At 38.0% G+C, this 22,344-nt stretch overlaps 1 protein-coding gene across 12 annotated transcripts in view; it reads right to left on the reverse strand.

Moving 5' to 3' along the window:
• Nucleotides 1-22,344, reverse strand: part of STK39 (serine/threonine kinase 39) — a 281,370-nt gene that overhangs the window by 97,747 nt on the left and 161,279 nt on the right. For 6 of the 12 annotated variants that reach the window (XM_081051895.1, XM_081051906.1, XM_081051902.1 and 3 more), the window contains exons 11-14: nucleotides 22,017-22,139; nucleotides 21,871-21,900; nucleotides 14,284-14,346; nucleotides 12,431-12,498 (exon numbers count right to left, since the gene is read on the reverse strand). In XM_081051895.1, the coding sequence (XP_080908021.1) occupies nucleotides 12,431-12,498; nucleotides 14,284-14,346; nucleotides 21,871-21,900; nucleotides 22,017-22,139 (284 nt within the window). The remainder of the gene's footprint in view (nucleotides 1-12,430; nucleotides 12,499-14,283; nucleotides 14,347-21,870; nucleotides 21,901-22,016; nucleotides 22,140-22,344) is intronic. The other 6 variants (XM_081051899.1, XM_081051897.1, XM_081051896.1 and 3 more) reach the window with 2 other exon arrangements.

A 22,344-nucleotide genomic window follows, 5' to 3' on the forward strand; every position in this document is an offset into this window, starting at 1 on the left:
CATACAAACAATGCATATTATTCATAGCTAAAAAGAAATGAGCTATCAAGACATGAAAAGGCAGGGAGGAACCTTAAAGGCATATTACTAAGTGAAAGAAGCCCATCTGAAAAGGCCACATGTTGTATGATTCCAACTATGTGACATTCTGGGAAAAAGCAAAACTATGGAGACTATAAAAGAGATCAGAGGTTGCCAGGCGTATGGGAGAACACAGAGGATTTTTAGGGCAGTAAAAACACCGTATGACACTATTAAATTGGATACATTTCGTTACACATTTGTCCAAACCCATAGAACATACAAAACCAAGAGTGAACCATAACTGTAAACTACGTAAACTAGGGACTTTGGGTAATAAAGATGTATCAACATAGGTTCATAGATTGTGACAAACCAAACATACCACGCTGTTGGGGATATTGATAACAGGAAGTCTATGAATGTGTGAGGTCAGGGGGTAAATGAGAAATCTCTGTACCTTTCTCTTAATTTTGTTGTGAAACTAAAACTGCTCTAAAATAAAGTCTTTAGAAAGAAGTGAAGGAAACATTCTCCACAGAAAGGGACACAGCTCTGCCAACATCTTGATTTTAGCCCAGTGGGACCCATATTAGACTTCTGACTTTAGAACTGCAAGATCATAATTTTTTGCTGTTTTAAGCCACTAAGTGTGTGGTAATCTCTTACAGCAGAGATAGAAAACTAATACAAAGGCCAACCAATGAAATTTACTGAGCAGCACAGATTTCCCACTACATCACCAGTTAAGAACTGTAAAAAGAACAAAGTTTTCCAGTACTCTGAGAATTGCAAAATAACGTTGAATGTATATTCCAGGAAGCCTGGTTTCAATGGGGAAAGAAAAGTTAATGCAAAGAAAGCCCCCAAACTGAAATATGCTTGTTACCATCAACATTTCGAGGAAGAAATTTTACCACTCATTATCTCCAGGGATATGGTAAGTGAGAACTGAAATAACACTGCAAACGGTCCTCAGAATTATTCAGCTCTGATCAAGAGGACACATCCTAAGAGATACCCTTCCCCCAGTAAAGCTGGAGAGGAGAATTTTTAGAATGCTAAGAGCAGCAGGTTACTTCATCAGGAGCCAGGAAAGGTGGAATATAAAAAAAGGGAAATGGAGACAGCCTCTGCATAGTGACAGAAAGGATAACTTGAAAACACTAAGGCATCCGTTAAAATTTCAGGCTATTACCAGCCAAGGAATCAGGTAATTAATATTGACTTAAATGCCACCAAAGCTTGTTAAGGTACTCACTATTTTTAACACATTTCCTCTTCATGCATATCTGTGCAATGGTATTAAAAAGCTCACGAGAAAGAAGCAGGAGTTCAAGGAAGATGAGAAAGTTCTAGAAATGTGACCAAACAATTAGTTCAGCAAAGACGACCAGCAGGCCAGAGCACTGGGGAACTTACAATGAGAGAGAGGAGAGCAAGGAGGCTACCTCTGTGGGGTTGGTATCGGGGAACTGTTCTTGGCACTGACAGTAACTGTTCATGTGACATTGCACAATTCACTGCAGTTCTCTGAGGTCAGATGAGAACTCCCCTGAAAACACTCTGAGCTGCAGTTATGAATAAGCTCCAAAAGAGCATGCCAGCTTGCACCCTTAAATGGCCTAAAGAGGCAGGATGAATTTTTTTTTTATTTCTTTTCTTTTTTTTCTTTTTCTTTTTTTTTTACTAGGGAGCCTTCTACCAGAGAGGGGTCTGGAGGAGGAAACATAGCGACACTTCAAAACTCACATGTTGAGACTTGGTCCTGAGACCCTGAGATAGGTACAGCCAATGGATAGCCTAGGAGAAGTAACCTAAGCTGGGTATATAGAAGGGAAGAGAATGCTTCCATAAGGATCCTTGTTCACCATGACTTCCCTTTATATCTCTGCCACAGAAATTATGTCTGGCAGTTCTTATAGCATGAATCCATATAGGTTTTAAAAAATAACATATAATATTATATCAAAAGTATTACCTTGGGAGTTTTTGTAAAGGACATCTAGTAAAGAGTAATTTTTGTACACATTTCAGTATAACATCAAAAATAAAGAGCCGTACACATAAAAAAAATGTCTTGCGCAGCACCTTGATATTAAAAGTGTGTGCAACATGCCTTTAGCTAAGAATCCTTCAGTCCGCACTTGTGTAATATACACTTATTAAAGGTCTGTCACATGTTAGGCATTGTGTACCGTTCTAAAAGAATGAAGAAAATCTCTCCTCTCTCCAATTGTTATGTCCCACACATCACTTCCTCTAACCCCAGCAAGCAGACGAGGGAGGATTTCCTAAAGAATAGGTATGCACTAAAAGGAAGAATCCAAAAGAACAGCAGCAAAATGGAATCCTATGTTTGTATTCTATCACTGGCGAGCATGTTACACTGAGGAATCATGCATTTTTGTGGCTTCTCAGTGCAGTGTCTTAGTGAAAATGCTGCTGTAAGAACTCAGGCCTAACACAGCGTGAGGAAGCAGCGTCAGCTGCTACAGGGGTAGTGACATCCCCCGCTGACCCAAAGCCACAACCAGTCCTTATAACCCCCATGCACTTTGATACTACGCTTACTCAATTATGTATCTCCAGGTTTCTTAAACTCTAAAAAGAACATTTCACCAACATCAAAAAGATTTTTTTTACTGGCCACTTTTCAAACATCATTTTTGCATGTATAAGCTTTTATATGCTGCTATACTTAAAACTGGGAACTCCATATATATCAAACAATACTTTTTAAGTAATGTTTTGGCACAGTTAGTCAAAATATAAGGCAGCCACTTAAAAGAACTGTGTAGACTTATACTCATTGATAAGATATCAAGGACATGTACAAACAAAGCAGATTATAAAACAACTATGTTTCATAAAAATAAGCAAAATATTTATATAATAACATTTAAAAAATTTAAAGTATACATTAACAAAGGTAGAAAAAAGACTAGAAGAATATTTATTAACAGGCTAATACTAATGTATCTCTGGGTAGAATTATGGATGATTTTATTTCTTGTTCTTTCTTTTAATTGAGATTCTAAATTTCTAAAATGACCATGTATCATTCAAAAATAAAGAACTTTATACAATCCCTATTGCTGAAAGTATTTATACTCACAAACATCATGCTCCATTGTCAGAAAAAAAAAATGACATCTCATAATCAATGATTTTTAATTTGTCTATTTTGCTTCCCTTCCTTACAGTACCACATTTTTCTGAATATACATGTGACTTAATTTAGCATGTTTACTAGCAGGAAAATTTTGTATATGCAAAAGCCCTTTACCCTACACTACTGTATATCATGTATATTTATACAATCTCCATGGACCATATGATCAATAACACTGAATTAACATCAGAAGATGCAGTCTCCAGCCTGGCTCCGTGACTGTAGGAAAGCAACAAACATAGAATGAAATGAAAAATTATACCGGGCAAGGGATGTAACAGGGCTTTCAAAATTATAAAAGACTACAACTGTTGGCTGCTATTTGCATCATTATCTTCAGCATCTCCTCCAAAACATTTTCAAGTATTCCTGTCACAATATTTCGTGATGAGTTTATCAGGAACCATTGTTAAAAGAATATTTATGTGAAATGTTAAAGAAAAGAGGGATAAAGGTAATAATCCTGGGTGTGTATGAGTTTCTTATTGCATTCAAAATGGAACTGGAGAGAGCTCGGCCACAGGGCCAAGCGGAGAAGAGCAAGAACAGACCCAGGTTCAAGCCCTATTTCTGCGTCTTCTGAGCTGTGCAGCATTGGGCAAACTACTGCCATGATTTTACACCTTACTCTCCTCAGCTATGAAATGTCAGTCACAGGATTGATGCCGTGGAGGTTTCATGATGATTACAATAGACAAAGCACGCACAGTGCTTATCACCATGCCTGGCACATAGGAGGAACGTCATCATTGAAAGGACCTCGCGGACGATAAAGCAAAGATGTGCAACAATGAGTCCCATTCTCAGAGAAATGGAAAGAACCAAAAGAGAACATTTTAAAAAATTGAGTAAAATGTCAAATACTTTTCATTTTAAAGAACTGCATTTCTAATAAGTTGCTGCCTACATATTTACACATACCACTACTGGAAAACAAACAGGGTCTTGTCAGAAATAATTGAAGTCTCAGGAGGTCCGCATCAAAGACCACAGCCTGACACTGCACCTGGATTCAACCTAACCATCACTCTCCTCGAAATTTGGATGTTGAAAAAAAATAAACACTGGTTACTATGGAAACTAGTAACCCAAAGGTAACATTCAGACAAAAGGGTTCTCACCTTCCTTTAATTACCCATAGCTCTTCTTTTCATCTGTCTTCTGAGTGCATTTTTCACTTTCTACTTTGTATTATAGGCATTTGTGCAGGGTCTGATCTCTCCACCTACACAGTAAGCTCTTTTGACTACAGAAACTCTGTCTTACTCATTTTTGGATTTTCAACAAAGACTTGCACAAAGAAAGCCATAAATAAGTAGTTTGTTGAGAAAAAAAAAAAAAAAGAACATGTACTAAAAAGCATTGCCGCAATTGAACACTATGCCTACACTATTTAACCTTCTGGGATAAATTAATCAAGCTTCTAAACCACTTGACTAGTAAGAATTATGCAATTAGCCTGATTTTACAGGCCAGGGAACGATTTAAGAATTCTGATCCCTCCAGAATACAGAATTATAATTCAGGCATGCAGATGCTAAAACAGTGATCAACATTGTTTTTATCAACTTCAACTTTCTTTATGAAATTATAATTTTCTAAAGTCTATACCAATAGCTAAGTTCACCATTTAATACATTAAATTAATAAATCAAATTAGACAATATTGTCATGCTAAAGGATTTGTGTTAAAATAAATATCCTACCCTAGAGATCATTTTTCCCTACAAGCAGGAAAGCTCTTTTGCTGGCCTCCGGTCTTTAAGTGGCCCATCAAGATATAATGATACTACTACGTAATAACAAGGTAAATTCATTATAAGCAAATTGATGGGCTATATCAGATCAGAGCATCTCTGAATAACGACTGCCATGGTTGCCTTTAGTGAAACCATAACTACAATCCACTGGGCTGAACTGTCAAAAAGTATGAATTGTACCCGGCACAAAGGAATTCGCAATTTAATCGATAAATTCATCATTTTTCCAAACTACTGATCCTGATTGTGAAAAACATGTTTTGTGTCAAATACATGACTATTCTGTTTTATGAAAAATATACTAATGGCAAATATTTGTACAATGTTTAGCTCAAACCAGAAATTGCTCTGCCATTCATTGGCAGTATATAAACTATGAGATCACCTACTTGGTGTTTTCCTCCTGAAATGTGTTTAAGAGGATTTCTTTATCTTGTGCCTAACTTTATGATAGTCAGGGTTTTGTTTTTTTTAAATAACATAGATGACATCACCATATACACAATGGACAAGGGAACATTTGCAGAAAAGTACATATAGGAAAAAAAGAAAAAACTACACTTTAACTATCTCCATACAGCATTTGATTTTTGAGACCTAAAGTCTAATCCTTTATCTCCAAGCTTACAAAACAACAAGTCAGTTTTAAAAGTATGTTAAAGCAATATTACATTTTTTTCAAGGAAGGTATTAGCCTTTGCCATCTCAGTCTTTTGCCTATGATCACCAGAAATGAATAATAGAAAAATAAATATACTACTTCTAGTCACAAATGTCTTTTTTTACAGAATGTGACATTTTGAAAAGTGAAATATTCCCAGTTTCCTACTCACAGAATGAAGGTGAGGTTTATCTGGCAACTGGGAGTGAGGTGGGGGTGGGGGAGCCACACTCCTAGGAGGTAGGTCTATAAAATGCTATGTCAAAAAGTAAGTCAGAATGACCTTTCCGAGAGGTGGAGAAGGCAGCCATCCACAGAGCACTAGTTAAGAACTGATGAAAGGCCGGCTTGAACGGAAGTCTCTACCCAGTAGCCTGTAGAGCACAACACACATAAATATCATGCCCAGATGACCTCAGAGGATAAGAAAGGCAAGCGTACTGTTTCCCAGTACCCAATAGCCACACATTGTCTAGACCAGTGATTCGCAAAGAGAGAGTAAGGATGTGTGTGTGTGTGTGTGTGTGTGTGTGTGTGTGTGTGTATGTGTACATGTGTGTGCTTACTTACGTATATGTATTGCAATTTTGATGTGGGAAAAGGAATGAGAAGGGTACAAACGAGGGCATGGATCTTATAAAATCTGATAAACACTAAATTATTGTCTGTGTCTATGAGTTTTTGTTTCTCATTTGTTTGTCTTGTTCTTTTGGGTAAGGGGGTGGGTGGTGGGTGATGAGGGTAAAGGGGATCAAATATATGGTGATGGAAGGAGAACTGACTCTGGGTGGTGAACACACAATGGGATTTATAGACGATGTAATACAGAATTGTACACCTGAAATCTATGTAAATTTACTAACAATTGTCACCCCAATAAAATTAAAAAAAAAAAAAAAAAAATCTAAAGTAAATCTGATAAACACTGGCCAGAACCTTCCAGATTCCTCTCACACAGAATGGTTTAGGAAATAACTTCTCTGGGCCCGGAGGGGATACAAGTGATCTGGAGTAAATTTCAAATGGGGAATGTAGTATGAAGAAATTATATGACAGGGCCAACACTGGATGACAGGTTTCTGATACTCAACAAGCATGTAACTTTGAGGGTTCTAAGGCAAGGGAGTCAGACCTATGAGGGGGGTGTTGGTGGTTAGAGAAAAAGGCAGGAGACTGCCACCCTGCACACAGGAGATCACTGAGGGTAGTTCTATGATCCATATTTGTTTACGATTTAAACAGTGATTCTAAAACTGGGACCCGTGAATGTTCTCACAGAATCTTCTATGAATGTTTTAAAATGTTTCCGTTTCAATTACATTCACACTCACATACATATTTATATTCTGGGACATCAGGATAATCTCCTTAAATTCAGCCACTAACATGGTAAATTTACTCTGCAGCTCTCCTACATGATTATCACCTCATTTCTCAAACCTTGAACATATTTTCCTTCCTCACTCTCAACAGATGACACACCTTATTTTACTGAGAAAATAGAAATGAGAAGAGGACTTCTACCTGCCCCGGCCCAAATCCACTAGTCTCCTTGAAACTCTGCCTGCCCTTCACGATGGTGGCTACACTGTCCAACAGTGAACTCTCTGTTCTCCTAAGTCTGACCTACGTGGATGCCTGGGCATCATCCCTTTCCACCCATCTGAGGACATCAGTCTCACAATGTCCCCGCTTTTATTCCATTTTTCCTTCTCAATGGGATCATTCCCGTTAACCTATATAAATAATGCTTCTAAAAAAGAACTCCCTTCACTCCATATTCTCATTGAGCTATCACCCCATTTCTTTCTTTGCTCCCCTGTATATTGCAAATTTCTAGCAAGAGTTATCTGTGCTAACAAGTTATCTTTCCTTGCTACCTCATGTTCTCTCTTGCCACTCTGTCCTGAGCCCAATTCAATCAAGCTTTTGTCTCTATCACTCCACTGAAATAATTCTTGCCAAGGTCAAAAACATGCTGCATTTTGCCAAATACAATGGTGAATTCTTAGTTTCCATTTTACTTGCTCTATGAATAGCAATCGATAACAGCTTTTCACTCCTTTCTTGAGACACTTCCTCTGGTTTACCAGACCACCATTCCCTCCTGTGCTGCACCCGCCTCTCCTTATCAATCAGGTCATTGTTCCTCATCCACAACCCACCTGAGAGTGTACCAGACCACTTCTCTTCTTTTCCTTCATCACTCCCTAGGTGATCTCATATAATTGCATGGCTTTAAATACCATATGTGCCAACAGTTCTCAAATTTACATCTCTAGCTCAGAAATCCATTTCCTTTGAAATCTAGACTGATGCACCCTACTTGTCCTCCTGAATTGATATCCACCAGACAAGCCAAACTTAACATGTCTGAAACTGAACTCTTGATTCCACAACTCCCACTCTCCTCCCCATCTCAGGAAACAGCAATTCCATTCACCCATATTTTCAGGCCCAGTCCTTGAAAAATCGTTGATTTCTCACACCTCCAACTAGAGTCCAATAATTGCTTGTCACCTCCATTACTCCCCACCCTGGTCCAGGTCCCATCATCACTCTCTGCATCTCTGTGATAGTCTGCCAGTGGGCTGTCTGCTTCCACCTAAGTGGTGTCTCTATGGTTTATTCTCCATAAAGCAATCAGTGCTCTTTTTAAAACATAACTCACATCATATCACTCACAAACCTTCAATGGTTCCCGCCCACTAACAGTGAAATCCAAAGTCTTTACCACAGGCCACATGGCCCTATGTGATTCAGCCTGTGGTAGCTCTCCAACCTCATCCTTCACCACTCTGTCCACACGGGTCCCCCGCTGGTTTTTTATAACTGCTTATAACATGCTTCTCACCAAGTATCTTTGTAGTCACTATTTGTTCTGTCTAGAACTCTCTCCTTCCAAAAACCCTCATGGTTTGAATCCTTACTCCATCAATGGTCTGCTCTCTCTTTATTTAGAGAGCCCTCTGTGGTAGGCAGCATTTTATGTCTGCCTCCAAAATTCTTGTCCCTTGGTGTACATGTCCTGCATTATCCTCGCCTCTGAGTGTGAAGAGGATCTTTAAACATGATGGGTTGTCACTCCCATGATTAAGTTATGTTATATGGGAAAGGTGAACGGATTTTGCAGTTGTAATGAAAGTTCCAAATCAGTGGATTTTGACTTAATCAAAAAGGAGGTTATCATAATGGGACTGGCTTAATCAGGTAAAAAAAAACCTTTAACAGAGGGACTGAGCTCTTGGAGGAGAGAGGAGGGCAGATGGTGTCCTGTTGCCCTTGAATAAAGCAGAGTCATGTTGTGAACTGTCTGTGGAGTGGGATGGTCTGAAGGAGCAGAGGACCTCGGTCCACAATCGCAAGGAACTGAATTCTGACAACATCCAAATAAGCTTGGAAGATAACCTCGAGCTCCAGGTAAGCATGCCTTACTTGCAGACTTGTAAGACACAGCAGAGAACCCTCCTAAGTGGTGCCCAGACTTCTGACCTAAAGCAACCGTGAGATAGTAAATCTAGGTTGTCTTAAGCCGCTAAGTTTGTGGAAACTTGTTACACAGCAGTTGAAAACTAATATGCTTTCCTTAATACAGAATAGCACCCCCTATACTTTCTAGCTTCCTGATGTAGCTTTTCCTTCGGAGAACTTGGATGTATCATATCATATAAGTAATATGAATATTTGAATTGTTCTCCCTGCCTCTAGAATATAAGTTGCTGGAGGGCAAGAAATGTGTCTTCTTTTCTTTCCCCATCGCATCACAAATGCACATAGTAGGTGCTCAATAAATATTTACAAAATGAATGAATATATTGGCTTTTTACATTTACATCAGCACAGAGTGATCACAAAAATTTAAAAGCATTTAACTTTTAACTTTCAAAACCTGTTTCTCAAATTAAAGTATAAGGTTTGCCCTTTGAAGAGTCCAACATTATATTCTGAGAAATTCACAAGTTCTCAAATATGAAAAACATTAGCTTAAAAAAACCCTGTAAAAAATATAGGGGAAAAACGTATACAAACAATTGGGCATCAACATATGTTCACTAAAATAAGTTATACTAAAAACCATTTCCATATTTTCTAGGCTGTTAGATTCAGGAAAATACCATTGTTATAATATGTCTTAATTTCAGCAAGACTTTCAATGAATTCTTTTATGATATCCTTCTGAATGGTTAATGTCCACTAAAAGGCAGGGGAGTCGATAGGATTTGGTTTTGGTTGAACAACTATATCATAAAATACCAGTTAATTATTGAAAGCCATTCAAAAAGTGAGCAATTTCTAACAGAGCCAGAGGCTCTGTCATACTTGGAATTGTTGAACATGTTAATCAATGTTTTGGAAAAAGATGTCAAAAATAGGTTCATCAAATTGGCAAGTGATATATATTCAAACACTGTAACTAATATGACACATTGACAAACAAGAGTGAAATGTATGGTGGGCAAGCAATGAGTCAAAAGCAAGTTCTTTATTATAGTAGTAAAGGTTAAGACAGAGAGTGAGTTTTAAAACATACATTGCAATTCAGAATTAGGCTTGGTAGTCTGTCAAATAGAAAAAACAAAATCAAGTTTAGTTTGACTGTTAGGTCATGCTACATTTGCCACCATGGTACATGGATGTTGCAGAAGGCAATGAAACCGGCTGATTTAGGAGAAATACAGAGCATGATTTGCAAAAATCACATGATTTTCCTACTGTATTCCAGCCTGCTCAGACCACATCTGGAGGCCTGCATTTAAATATGGGTGTTAGCTTATATTTAAAAGGAATACTGTTAAAATGGAAAATAATTCCAAGAAAAGAGTTCTGAGGTCAAATAGGTTTTAGAGTAAACAACTTCCTTTCCTGCAGGACTTCTTTGAACATTTAATGTTAATGCTCCTTGTATTTCCAAAATAGGTGTGTGTATCTGTACACAATAGATGGATACCATGCACCACTGTTTCTTAACTTATCTGAAAATGGAACCCTTTCTTTTTAAAGCATCCTGTAAGGACTAGTGATCTAAGCCACAAACTCAGGAAAACCACCGCTTAGACCCATGAGCAAAAGGAAACAAAAGTAGGTGCAGACTAAATGTCAACAAAGGTGAACAACCAGGATTATGAGTGGGATATAGAACTGTATTATGAGAAGCACAGCTAAAGTTATTTGAACTGCTTTGCCTAGGAAAATAGAAGAACAAGCCTTGCAAATATATAAATGGCTCTCAGAAAAATGAGGAAATGCATTTGTATTGTATTGTTTTATTACCTAGAGCAAGACAATAATGAAAAGCAAGGTTCAAAATATACATGTTAACACCCTTCAGGAGACTTTTATCCAGGGAGCCTGATATTTGCTCTGAGGGCCAGAATTTGAGCCCATAGGAACCCAGAATAGGCAGGTCAGTAGAATCTTCAGGAGAAGATGAACTATAACAATTAAAGCTTTTCAATATCATAGGGGTCATCATGGAAAAAGAGTGAGCTGAAGTATGCACAGAGGCTTGGTAAATACCCAGCAGGGAGACTATAGAAAAGATCCCTGTATATATAAAGTAGATTAGATGACTGGATTCTAAAGCTTACTTCCAACACTGCACACTCAGTGGACTAGACTATAACCTCCATAGTTTCGCTCACACCTGCATCTCAATGACAAACACCGGGCCAGGCACAGAGTGGGTTTCTCAGAAATACTGGTGAATTGAATGTATAAACAAACAAGTGAAAAATAAATGAAAGGAGCACCTGGTTCCAAAGTCAAATGAGAAGGGACTAGGCAATTTCATTCTTTGGAGATTGTGAAATATGCTAAGTGTAACTCATAATTAAGGCTTCCTTCAAATATAAGGAAACCAGTCTTGTAATAATTTCACTTCTTGACTGGGAAATCAACTCTGAACTAAATCACACCAAGGGTTGTTGTGAGGGTCCCTGGTAAGCATGTGAAAATGCACTGCAGATTGTAAATGGCCATCAGAAGGAAGGGGTGATTACCACAATGATAATCTGCTCTGACAGACTATGATAACTCAGAGGGCTGGAAACTAACCTTGAACATGAACCTTCTTATAGCCACAGCCCTGAAAACGGTCCATTCGCCATGTGTTTTACTTGTTTAATTGTCAAAGGAGAACATGTATAACTTGTTTTAAAACACCTTAAAAAATGTGACCATATTCTGATTGACCTGGTAAATTAAGCTGTCTATAATTAAGTTTAAGCAAAATTTCTTTTGTCTTGAGTTATCAAATTCTTAACAAAGAATATACATTAAGGTGGACATTAAAATTTAAGAATCCTTTGGTAGAAAGAGCTCTCATTCCTTAGATACAAAGACTATACTGCCAGGCACCATATTTGTGTCCATTTCCTAGAAGACTGAGGGTTCTTTCAAAATACATCTGTCATCTCTCCATAGCGGCTGATCAAACCTGCCACTGAAAAATGTTCTGAACAGGCAACTTGTAGCACAAGCATGGTTTATTTCTGACAGAGACCGACTGCTGAAGTGTGAAAGAAACTCATTAAAAATCTCTTACTGTGATCTCACATTGTAAAAAACGAAAAGGGAAAACCCAAGAATGAAATGGCAAGGCACGCTTGCACGGGGCTTTTCTTTCTGACTCTTCTTTAGTAAGCAGCCCAGAGAGAGCAGTTAGTCCTAGCAACACAGCATACACTGGCTCTTTCGGGAAATCAAGTAAGTTACCAATGTTAATTTATGCTAATCTTATTAAAAGTTAATGAATGCGATCAGAATATTGTACTATAGGAAAAGTGATAGAAAATAAACAACAATATTATTTACCTTAATCTTAAAACGAGGTTCACAGCGCAAGAAGCTTCTCTATAGTCCTCACTAGCATTGGGTAGGGCCTTTGAAAACAAAACAGCAAACAGTGTTATAAACTCAGGAAACAAACAAAATCATGATATCCCTTGATTCATAGAGCCCTTTCTTTCCGGAAATTTCAAAACTTTGTCTTTACACATGCTGGTCTTATTTAGCCACATATCACCTGTGTGTGAAGGTTGGAATGATGCCTAATTTCCATCACAATTGGGAATATGAATATTTCACACAGGAAGCCTCATCCTAGGATGAGCCTATGAACAACTGGTATAAACTGCAATAAGTCCAGGGAAGAAGGCTCAGCCATCTAAACAGACACCTTGCAACCAGAGCCATTGGGCTTTGGTGATGCACAGAGGTTTTGGTGATGCAGAGGTTTGTTTGGGAACCTTAAACTGAAACCTCAGGATGCAGAGGAAAGTGGAACCCAGTAGATTAGGCCACTGTTTTATCTTGCCTGCCTTTCTCACCTAGAGCCTATTTCCTTGACTACATATCATCAACCATGACCGCTACTACACAGCCCTTTCCTATACCTATGAATCCCTGAACATGAGCAGACCTTCCTGTTGGAGTAGGACAATGAGAGATTTCAGGTCAAGCCTTGGTTCTGCCACCGACCAGCTATACAACTATAGGCTAGTCATTTTCTGAACCTATTTTCCCATTCACAACATGGGGATAATACCTGCCTCAAAATGTTGCTGGGAGAACAAAATAATATATATGAAAATGAGTTATAAACTATATGTTATACAACACTAGTTCTCCTAATCCCTTTCCCTGTTTACTCTCTTTGCCTTCTGACCCATTATTATTCCTAACTTGCCTTTAATCATTCAACCAATCCCTACAGTCTATGTCCAGGTATTTTACTGAGTTGCCTGACACAGTGTAAAAACCTAAACCGAACCCTGCCTCTGCCTCAAACCAGTTGTGTGACCTTGGGTGAGCCACTGAACCTTTGCAAATCTTTGCTTCCTCAGCCTAACATAAGGGCCAAGGACTAAATATCTGACCTCAAATAGGTTTCCGGCAACCATGAATTCCCACTCTGTTTCCTATACAGCTGTTTCATAAAATATAGATCAGGAAGGATGGAAATGAATTTAAATGGAATATGCCGATTTGATTTAAAAAAAAAAAAAAACCCAAAAGCAAACAAACAAACAATGATCTAAAGGCTTCATAGTATAGCTACTTTGAGAGCGGAGGGCTTGCCTATCAATTATGCAGCAAAACCAGAATGGCAGCCTCCACTTTGGCTCCATGTTCATCGTTTCTCCCATGCACTGCTCATCACCCTTCCTCAGCACCCTACATGACTCTGCTCACACGCACACGTCTTCTGTCATATAACTTCTAATATAAATGCATTTCACAGTCACTGAATTATTATTTTTTACAAGGCAAGTTGTAAAGATAAATTGGCCCATAAAATTCAATGATAAAAGAATTATGAAAAAAAAAAAGTATCATTTAACTATTACTACAATGTTTTGTGGCCAGAATCTAACAGAATGGTCAGTCATTTTCTTTCCTTTTCTTATTTCACACAGTACCAGCAATTTCAGAAGCAGTCTGGTAATCAATTCTTGCTCTTGAACCCATCATTTAAAGGTTGGAGGTCCTGAAAATCATGATCAATAGTGACAACACTCTTGTCCTCCATGCCCATTAAAAAAGAATTTACAAGCCTCTGATTTGGAAGCACTACCCTGAAATTGTCCATCTTTCTAAGATGTTAGTTTTTCTAAAAATCTGTCTACCAAGCATTTTGGAAATAAGTGACTGGTAGAGAAACATACCTGAGAGTCCTGCACAGAAAGAGACTGTATTTGCTCGGGTATGTTGCTGGCATTCACCGCTATCTGTTAAGAGAGCCACTGTTATAGCACTTTAGGAAACCAAAATGAGACATCAGGGTCAGTGTGGTTACATTAAGTCTCAATTATGAGACGCAAAAATTTTCAATAATTTAAGTAATATTAAAGCAGTATTTCCCAAAGTGTCCTTTGACTCTGCATCGGACTCACTTAGGACACGTGTTAAAGACTCCTGGGCCCCACCTAGCCTAATCAGAAGTCATGGAGATGGGAGAGAATCTGCATCGTTAACAAGTGGTGTGGGTGATCTTTATGCTTTTAGAGAACCACTGAGCTACAGTGAAAGGCTTGGATTATTTGGTGTTTTAAACTTATAACAGGAAGATGCCCTAGGACCATTTTTTCTTATCCCATGATTTCATCTAAAGTTAAGGGCCTCCTAATGAAAGGATGTTAGGATTAATAAAACCTGCCCCTTTCATAATTATTTTGAACAATTTATTCACTGGATTTCAAAAACATGATAGAGCAGTGGGTTTTTAAAACATTTTCTCAAACAGAAATGCCAGAGTGATAGGTTATATTTGTCTAAGTTGGAAACCCGACCCTAGTGATACCCCAAATATTTTTGCCTCACATCCTACTTTGGTGAACTCTCCCTTGAATAAAAATTGAAAGACAAACTCAAAAAGGAACAGCAATGAAAAAGAATGAAAAGGACTTTCCTTTCCTAGAGTTACTATCAATTCTAACATAATCAGAAGTCATCAGAAATTCTTTGTGGCAAGAGTTTTCTATTGTTAAAGAGCATAAAATTCTTACTCTGTGCTTCCTCAAAAATAACTGTGTCAGCAATGAAGTAATAGGGGTAAGTATAGATGTCCACAATGTACTTTGAAAGGCATCAAACAATGAAGATGGACTGATGGATGAATAGATGGCTGTGTTTTTGATAAAGCAAACACAGCCATGGCAGGATCTAGGAGATAGGTACGTGGGTGTCCACCATGACATGCTTTCAACATTCTTATATTTTTGAAAATTTTCATACTAAGTTGTTGGGGTGAAATGACTAGGCTAGAGGAAGAAACAACCTGTGTTCCTTAACCAGCCAGAGGTCTGGCCGGGGGCCTACAAGAAACGACCTCTCTTGTAAACAATCTTTCAGGCTGATTTTACAATCTTAATTAAGGTTTGAGACACAACCAAAAGCCAAGACAGCACTTACAGAACATCCTGCCTTTCAGCCAAAGAACCACTATAATCAGAAAGACCTTCATGGCAGTGACTAGAGGTGATAACTTCTCTTTCCCTTGGGGAGCCCTCTTATTCCTTGCACATATCAGGATGGAGAGCTAGCTAACTAGTGGGGGCTGGGACCTCACGCACCCCGCAACCTCACTGTGTAAGTTTAACCCTGCAGGTGACGGAGGCAGCAGCCTCAGCCTCTCACTGGTTCATAAGCAATACGGGTGATTCCTCAGAAAATGTGCAGAAATGCACAGCAGTGGAGGAAAGGGAGTTTCTCTGTACAAAACAGCTCCCTTGACAACCAACTGTAGTCCCGCAAATTTCACCGTTAGGGACTCCATTCTCTCCATTTAGGGCATGAATTTTGGGCACACATTTTTGCCTGTCAAAACTTACAAGAAAGCTAACACATCCAAGTAGCTGCCATTCATCAATAGTATACGTAAATTTGTTGTTTGGAATGTTTTTGCTGTTAAACAGTTTGCTGTAAGAAGAACAGTTGACAGAATGCTATTTTGATAGGGGAGGGACAGAAAAAATTAATAGATAAATGTTGGATGCCACCCTGGAAATTGGCTTCTGGGACTGGGTGAAAGAAAGGAGAAGATTTTAGACTGGAGAGAAGAAAGGAACAGCATCCGCTTTCCAATTTTTCATAAGAGCTCTGTCTAATCCTCTCATTTACTATTTTTAAATTAGTGTGGCTAAAAGCAATATGTTATCCTGGATTGGATCCTGGAACAGAAGAAGGATGTTAGTGGGCAAACCAGTGAAATATGAAGAGAGTCTGAGGGTTGCTTGGTAGTGATGTACTGCTGTGGGTTTCTTAGTTGTGACAAACGTACCAGGGTTACATAAGAAATTAATGCGGCAGAGCAACCTGGGTGAAGAATGTATGGAAAATCTACTATCTTTGCAACTTTTCCATAAATCTAAAATTATTCCAAAATTTCAGAAATACAGAAGATTTCTGATCACAAATCTAACTTTTATCACAACTAGTCAGAAAGCCAGTCACTTGCCATAAGAATACCTTTTAAAAAGAGGTATCATAAAAGTATCAAGTTAAAGCCATCTGTGATGACTAAGGCTAAGTATAATAAATTTGGAGGGAGAAATCAAATCTTTCCCTTTATCAACAAATGGATATAAAACATGTATGAGAGCTAGCAGGCATTTGGAAAACTCAATGTCATCAGAAATACTTTTTAAAAGCTAAAGGCAGTTTTAATAATTATCAAGAAATAGCAATAAAGTTAGCTTTCATATTGTGACCAATCTCTACTAAAATTAACTCAACCTAAATCCACACCAAATGTATTTCTCTCCTCAGAACAAAATATCAGAGTTAGGAAACAGAACATTTGCACAATTAACTTAGTTTAGATTTTGTAACAAAATTCTTCAATATATCTATTGGGCGTGCCCATCACTGGTGTCTCCTGTGTGTCCAAATTTCCTCTTATAAGCACACTGGTCAGATTCTGTTAGGCCCCATCTTAAGGGCCTATGTTTTAAGCCCCATTTTTTTTTTTTTTTTTGAAGCACTCACAGAAGAAAGACCATGTGAGGACACCGTGAGAAGATAGCAATCTGCAAACTGAGCAGAGAAGCCTCAGAAAAAATCAAACCTGCTGACACCTTGATTTTGGACTTCTATCCTCCAGAACTGTGAGAAAATAAATTTCTGTTTGTGAGAAACTCAACTCCGCTTCCCCACTCCTCAAAATATATACACCTCTTGTGAATCTTACAGGGCTTCAGTCAACAACAAACCTTCCAACTTGGCTTCATTACACTTCATTACATAAGGACAACTTTTCCAAGGGATTTTTGAAACATCTTTCTTAACTTTTTTCCCTCTTTACTTTTCTTTTACTTCCTTCCTTCCTTCCTTCCTTCCTTCCTTCCTTCCTTCCCTTTTTTCTTTCTTTCTTTCTTTCTTTCAAATTTCTGATAGATATATTTAAAACAAATCTTCAGGAATTTTGAGCACACAATGTAACTGGATTCCAATCTGGACTTTGGGATTCAGAGCAACTGTTGTGGTATTCCTAGGCAGTGGTCCTGGATCCTAGCCATGTATCAGAATCACGTGAGCAGCTTTTTAAAAATCAGAATTGCCTGGACATCACCCTAAACCATCAAATCATAATTTCAGGGCTGGATCTAGGCATCCACATTTTTAAAGCGTTCCATCTTTCTGATGTGGAGCCAGACTTTGAACCAGGTGTTTTCATGCCACCTGCGGAGGGGCTGCCGTAAAAAGAATGCGTTTTTAAAGAAGTCTTAGCAAATGTCCTCCTCCTCAGTTAAATGAAACCAAAAGAAACTGAGAATTTAAAGATAAAATCAGTTTCACTTTTATATAGAACATTAGGGTATAAAGCAAAATTGACGGGCCAAAAAAATCATAAAACTTGTACTGATCATTTCAGTGTCTGAAAAAAATTCCAAAATCACAGGCCAAAAGTAAGATCAATAATGGGGTAATAATTGAAGGGTTTTATATAGGTTAGGATGATATATGAGTGTAACCAGGAAACCTCCCCTAAGGAAGCCAGTCCTTGCAAATACCATCTCCAACCCCCGCTTGTAAAAAGATGAGAAGCTTCCAGAGAGCAGGCTCTGTTCTTTGCTTGTGTATAATTCCCACAATACTAGTGCCTAACACAGCTCCATGTGAAAATCAGGCACAGATTAATAAATATTCAATTAACTAACTTTATTGTTAATGTTATACTATTAACCTTTAGTCTCCACTGGCTTCCACCATCCACGGGGAGTAAGATAATAAATGAAATGCACACGAATTACCTACTTGTTAGAAACTATTAATTACTAGTAGGTGACTAATACTTGGCAAGGCTATTTCTAAAAAATCAGGTTGGGAACACAGGACCAGTTTTTCCAATGGGTTTGGCTATGAATCGCTAGATAAGTGGGGTCACTCTGCAACTTTCCAGTTTACACTGGAAATTCTCTTAGACTTCAGGGGGTCTCCAAATAGGGTCTAGTACCAGGCACGTCTACCTGATGTCCCTCTGACAAACCCCCTACTCCGGCCTTCCCAATCTTCTCTGACTAATGCTGTATTACCTGGAGAAAAATTCTACCGCATACTTCCCAGGAAGCCAAATAGCCCCTCACAAGGCAGGCACTGCTAAAATACCCCTCCTCTACTGAAACATCTTACTCTGTCTAAACATGGAACTACTAAGGCGACTACTTTTCCTGAACTTCACTTCAATTACAATATATAAAGTCTCCTGATTTTTCCCTCCACTTCTGATCTACTCATAAATTCCATATGCCTAGTCATGCACTCGGTTTAATGTATATCTTTCATTGTGTGGGCATTCATGTCTCCAACAAACATGTATAAAATGTCTATTAGATGCTAAGGAAACACAAACATGAACACCCCCACCCAGTTGGGGTATAACCGACAAATAAAATTTTATGACATTTAAAATGTAACGATTTTTATATTTGACAGCAACTATAAAAAATTTGATATAGGCAAACGCTTCAAACAAAACAAACACAGTTTTATGAACCTATACTTCAGTTCTATGTGTGCCCCTCAAAGTGCATATACAAAAACATTAATGGACTGAAGTTTGTAATAATAACTCAAATGCTTACCAAGAAGGCGATTAAATAAACCATTTCAATCCATTCATCATACTATGTGGCAGTTAAAAATAGAGGCAGATCTATAGCAACTAATGTGGAAACTTTTCCAAGACAGAAGGTAAGTTGAAAAAAAAATTTTTTAGCTTATATAATCCCATTCATGTTTTAAAAATAATATTCTAGGCTGCTTTATGTACATATTTGTATATGAATGAGCAGAAAAATGTCTGGAAGAAAACACCGCAAACTGATAACCTCTGTGGAGGAAGTGACAGTCACGGGGTGAGAAGGGTAGCAAGATAAAAATGATCTTTCAGTATTTATTCTACTTAACTACTTCATAACTTCTACAGGTCTTTAAGCCCCTTCTCAATAAGGCCTATGCTGACCAATGCATTTAAAAATATAAACCCTGTGACACTTGTACCTTCCACCCATTCTATTTTTTTTTCCATTACTCCTATTCCATTGTAGCAAACCACATAATTTATTAACTTATGAAGGCTATTGTATATTGTTTATGTACGCCCTTTAAATGTGAACTCCATAAGAATAGGGATTTCACTCTGCTTTTCTCACTAATACATCCCCAATACCTACTAAAACGGTGCTCATAATAGTAGGCATGCATATATATATATATACATATATGCATACACATACATATACATATGCACATATATACATATTTGTTGAATATTTACATGTTCAATAATTTTACTTCCCTTTGTAATAGGTAAATATTTTCTGCTTCACTTACAAAAGTGATTTGGCGTGGTTGGCAGATGAAAGAACTACTTTACTAAAAAGCTGAAAGGACACAGGAACCATCATCACAGCTGCTCTTAACATAGCTCAAGACACTGAAATGCCAGCCTTGCGAAAAAACGGGCCTAAGAAGCTGTGCAATAGCAGGTGGGCTGGTTATTCCTAAAATTTGGTAGGAGTGTTTACATTCAATTAAACACATGCAGGCTTTCACAAAAACAAGAAACATGTCTACATGCTTCCTTAATAATAAGCTAGTGTGGGAACAGACATAGGCCACTGGGAAATCAATTGAGTCTAGATATAGTGAAGTGTTTAAGACTTCCAAACCCCTCTCAAGAAGGTCAATAGTGATACCTGATGATTAACTGACAGCATGCTACACATTACTCTCTTTCCTGTCTAGGCAGAAAATATTCTTGCCGAAAAGATACTCCTATAATACGTCAGAGCAATTTTGACAAGCACATGGTGAGATATTGTCACAGTAAACTGAAATCCTCATGAGGAAAGCTCTACACCTGTCATAGAAGGAGTCAGTGAACATTACCCATGGAAGATACTCTGTAGTGGGCCAATAATGAATGACTTCTGAGTCAATGATGCTACTTCAATCATGTTATTTTGCTCTATTTCTAAGCAGAACTGACAATTTTAGTTAGAAATACTCTTAGAAATAGATGAAAAACCTTGACTCTGTACTTTACTCTAGATAAAATAGGAAAGTGGGCAATAAGAGGGCAGAGTTCATGATACTTGGTTAAGATCATTCTAAACAACCAGCATGACATCTGTGTGGTCAACGTGTCCTACTGTGAAGTTCATCACCATCATTCCTAACACAGACAGATAACTTCCTTGACCAAAGTTTATATTTTATGTATGAAATGGAAAGATTAATTCATAAGATAAACATAGGAGGACACAGGATCTGAAAGAGAGCTGCCCATGGGAGGCAGACAGACTCAAAAATCCCTTGGAAAGGCCTATCAACATGGCATGAAGGATGAAAAGAAAACAAGAGAGGGGACAGTAACGGGAAGGAGTGGCTTGTAGCTCTGACGCTGCCTTTTTAGAAGGTCCAGCTGGCTAGTGCCACTGATAGCAGAATAAGATTTACACCATGTAATCAAAAGAAAATGTCTGTTAATTCATAAAAAGTTGGAATGGATATCATTTATAACCCAAAGTCTTCTGTTTCCTTAATGAGAATTTATCAAGGTATACATTAATTACTAGGTCCATAAAATATTTGGAGCTATTTAAATATGCTCAAATTTCCTCTAGGAGAATTAGCAAGTCCTTTGAACTATAATCATCATTAGTCATTCGATATTAGGATAATGAACCAGATGGAAGAAGTAAAGTTAATCAAAAGATGACCAGCTCTCAAAGGGAAGCTGATAAAAGAGTGTTCCTTGCCTACTTAGTTACCACGATCTAAAAATCAAGACCAACAAATTCAACACAGATTTGCTAACCATTTAAATATCTTGCTTTATTGAAAGCCATAAATCTAAAATGAATTTTTCTTATATGTCGACTATGTTTTCTAAATGACAGTATTATTAAAAGTTAAGACTAATTGTCTAACTAGTGTCCTAAGGCTCCCAATGAGTGCTCTGTGTAGGTGATTTCATCAATCCTCAGGGCAACTTTACAAGCATTGTAACCATGCTCGTTTGACACAGGAGGAAACTGAGGCTCAGAGAGTAAGGCAACCTGCCCCAATTTATACAGCTCAAAAGTAACTGAGACAGAATTGGGACCTGCAAAGTCTATGTCCATTTTTATTTTTCTACACATGAAGTCTCTTCCCCAAATGGATCAGAGTCTGATACCTCGAGGGGTGACAGGAAAGAAAATGAAGTGGAAAAAAATTATAAAAATCAATAAATAACTACCACTCACCTCTGGGTTTTCTTCTTTTACTCTTCGTGACTGTAAAACAATTATGTATCCATTAATACACACACACCATACACATACACACACACACAAAATAACACAAAAATAAAATTTACACAGGCTAGCTAATCATCATCAACGTCATTTACCTTTTCTTGAGAAAAGGCTGCTTTCCCTTCTTCACTCTTTTCATCCATCTCGTCGTCACTCCACTCCCAGTCACCGTCTTCGGTTTTATGAAGGTGACCACTTGACCCAGGAACTCTTCTTACCTGAATCAAAACAAACCCAACCAATTCTTCACTAGTCGAATGTGAACGGTGCTCGCTGGTGCTGCTACTTGGGTTACACAGCACACACCTATACTGAAAATAACCTAAGTGGTTATGAATTCAGGGATAACTAGTAGTTAATACCAAAACACACTACAAAGCCTCCAGACTCCCATACTCATCCTCTTTCCAAAGATAGTGTGTT

The sequence above is a fragment of the Rhinolophus hipposideros genome (assembly GCF_964194185.1).
Source record: "Rhinolophus hipposideros genome assembly, chromosome: 6".
NCBI classification, from domain to species: Eukaryota; Metazoa; Chordata; class Mammalia; order Chiroptera; family Rhinolophidae; genus Rhinolophus; species Rhinolophus hipposideros.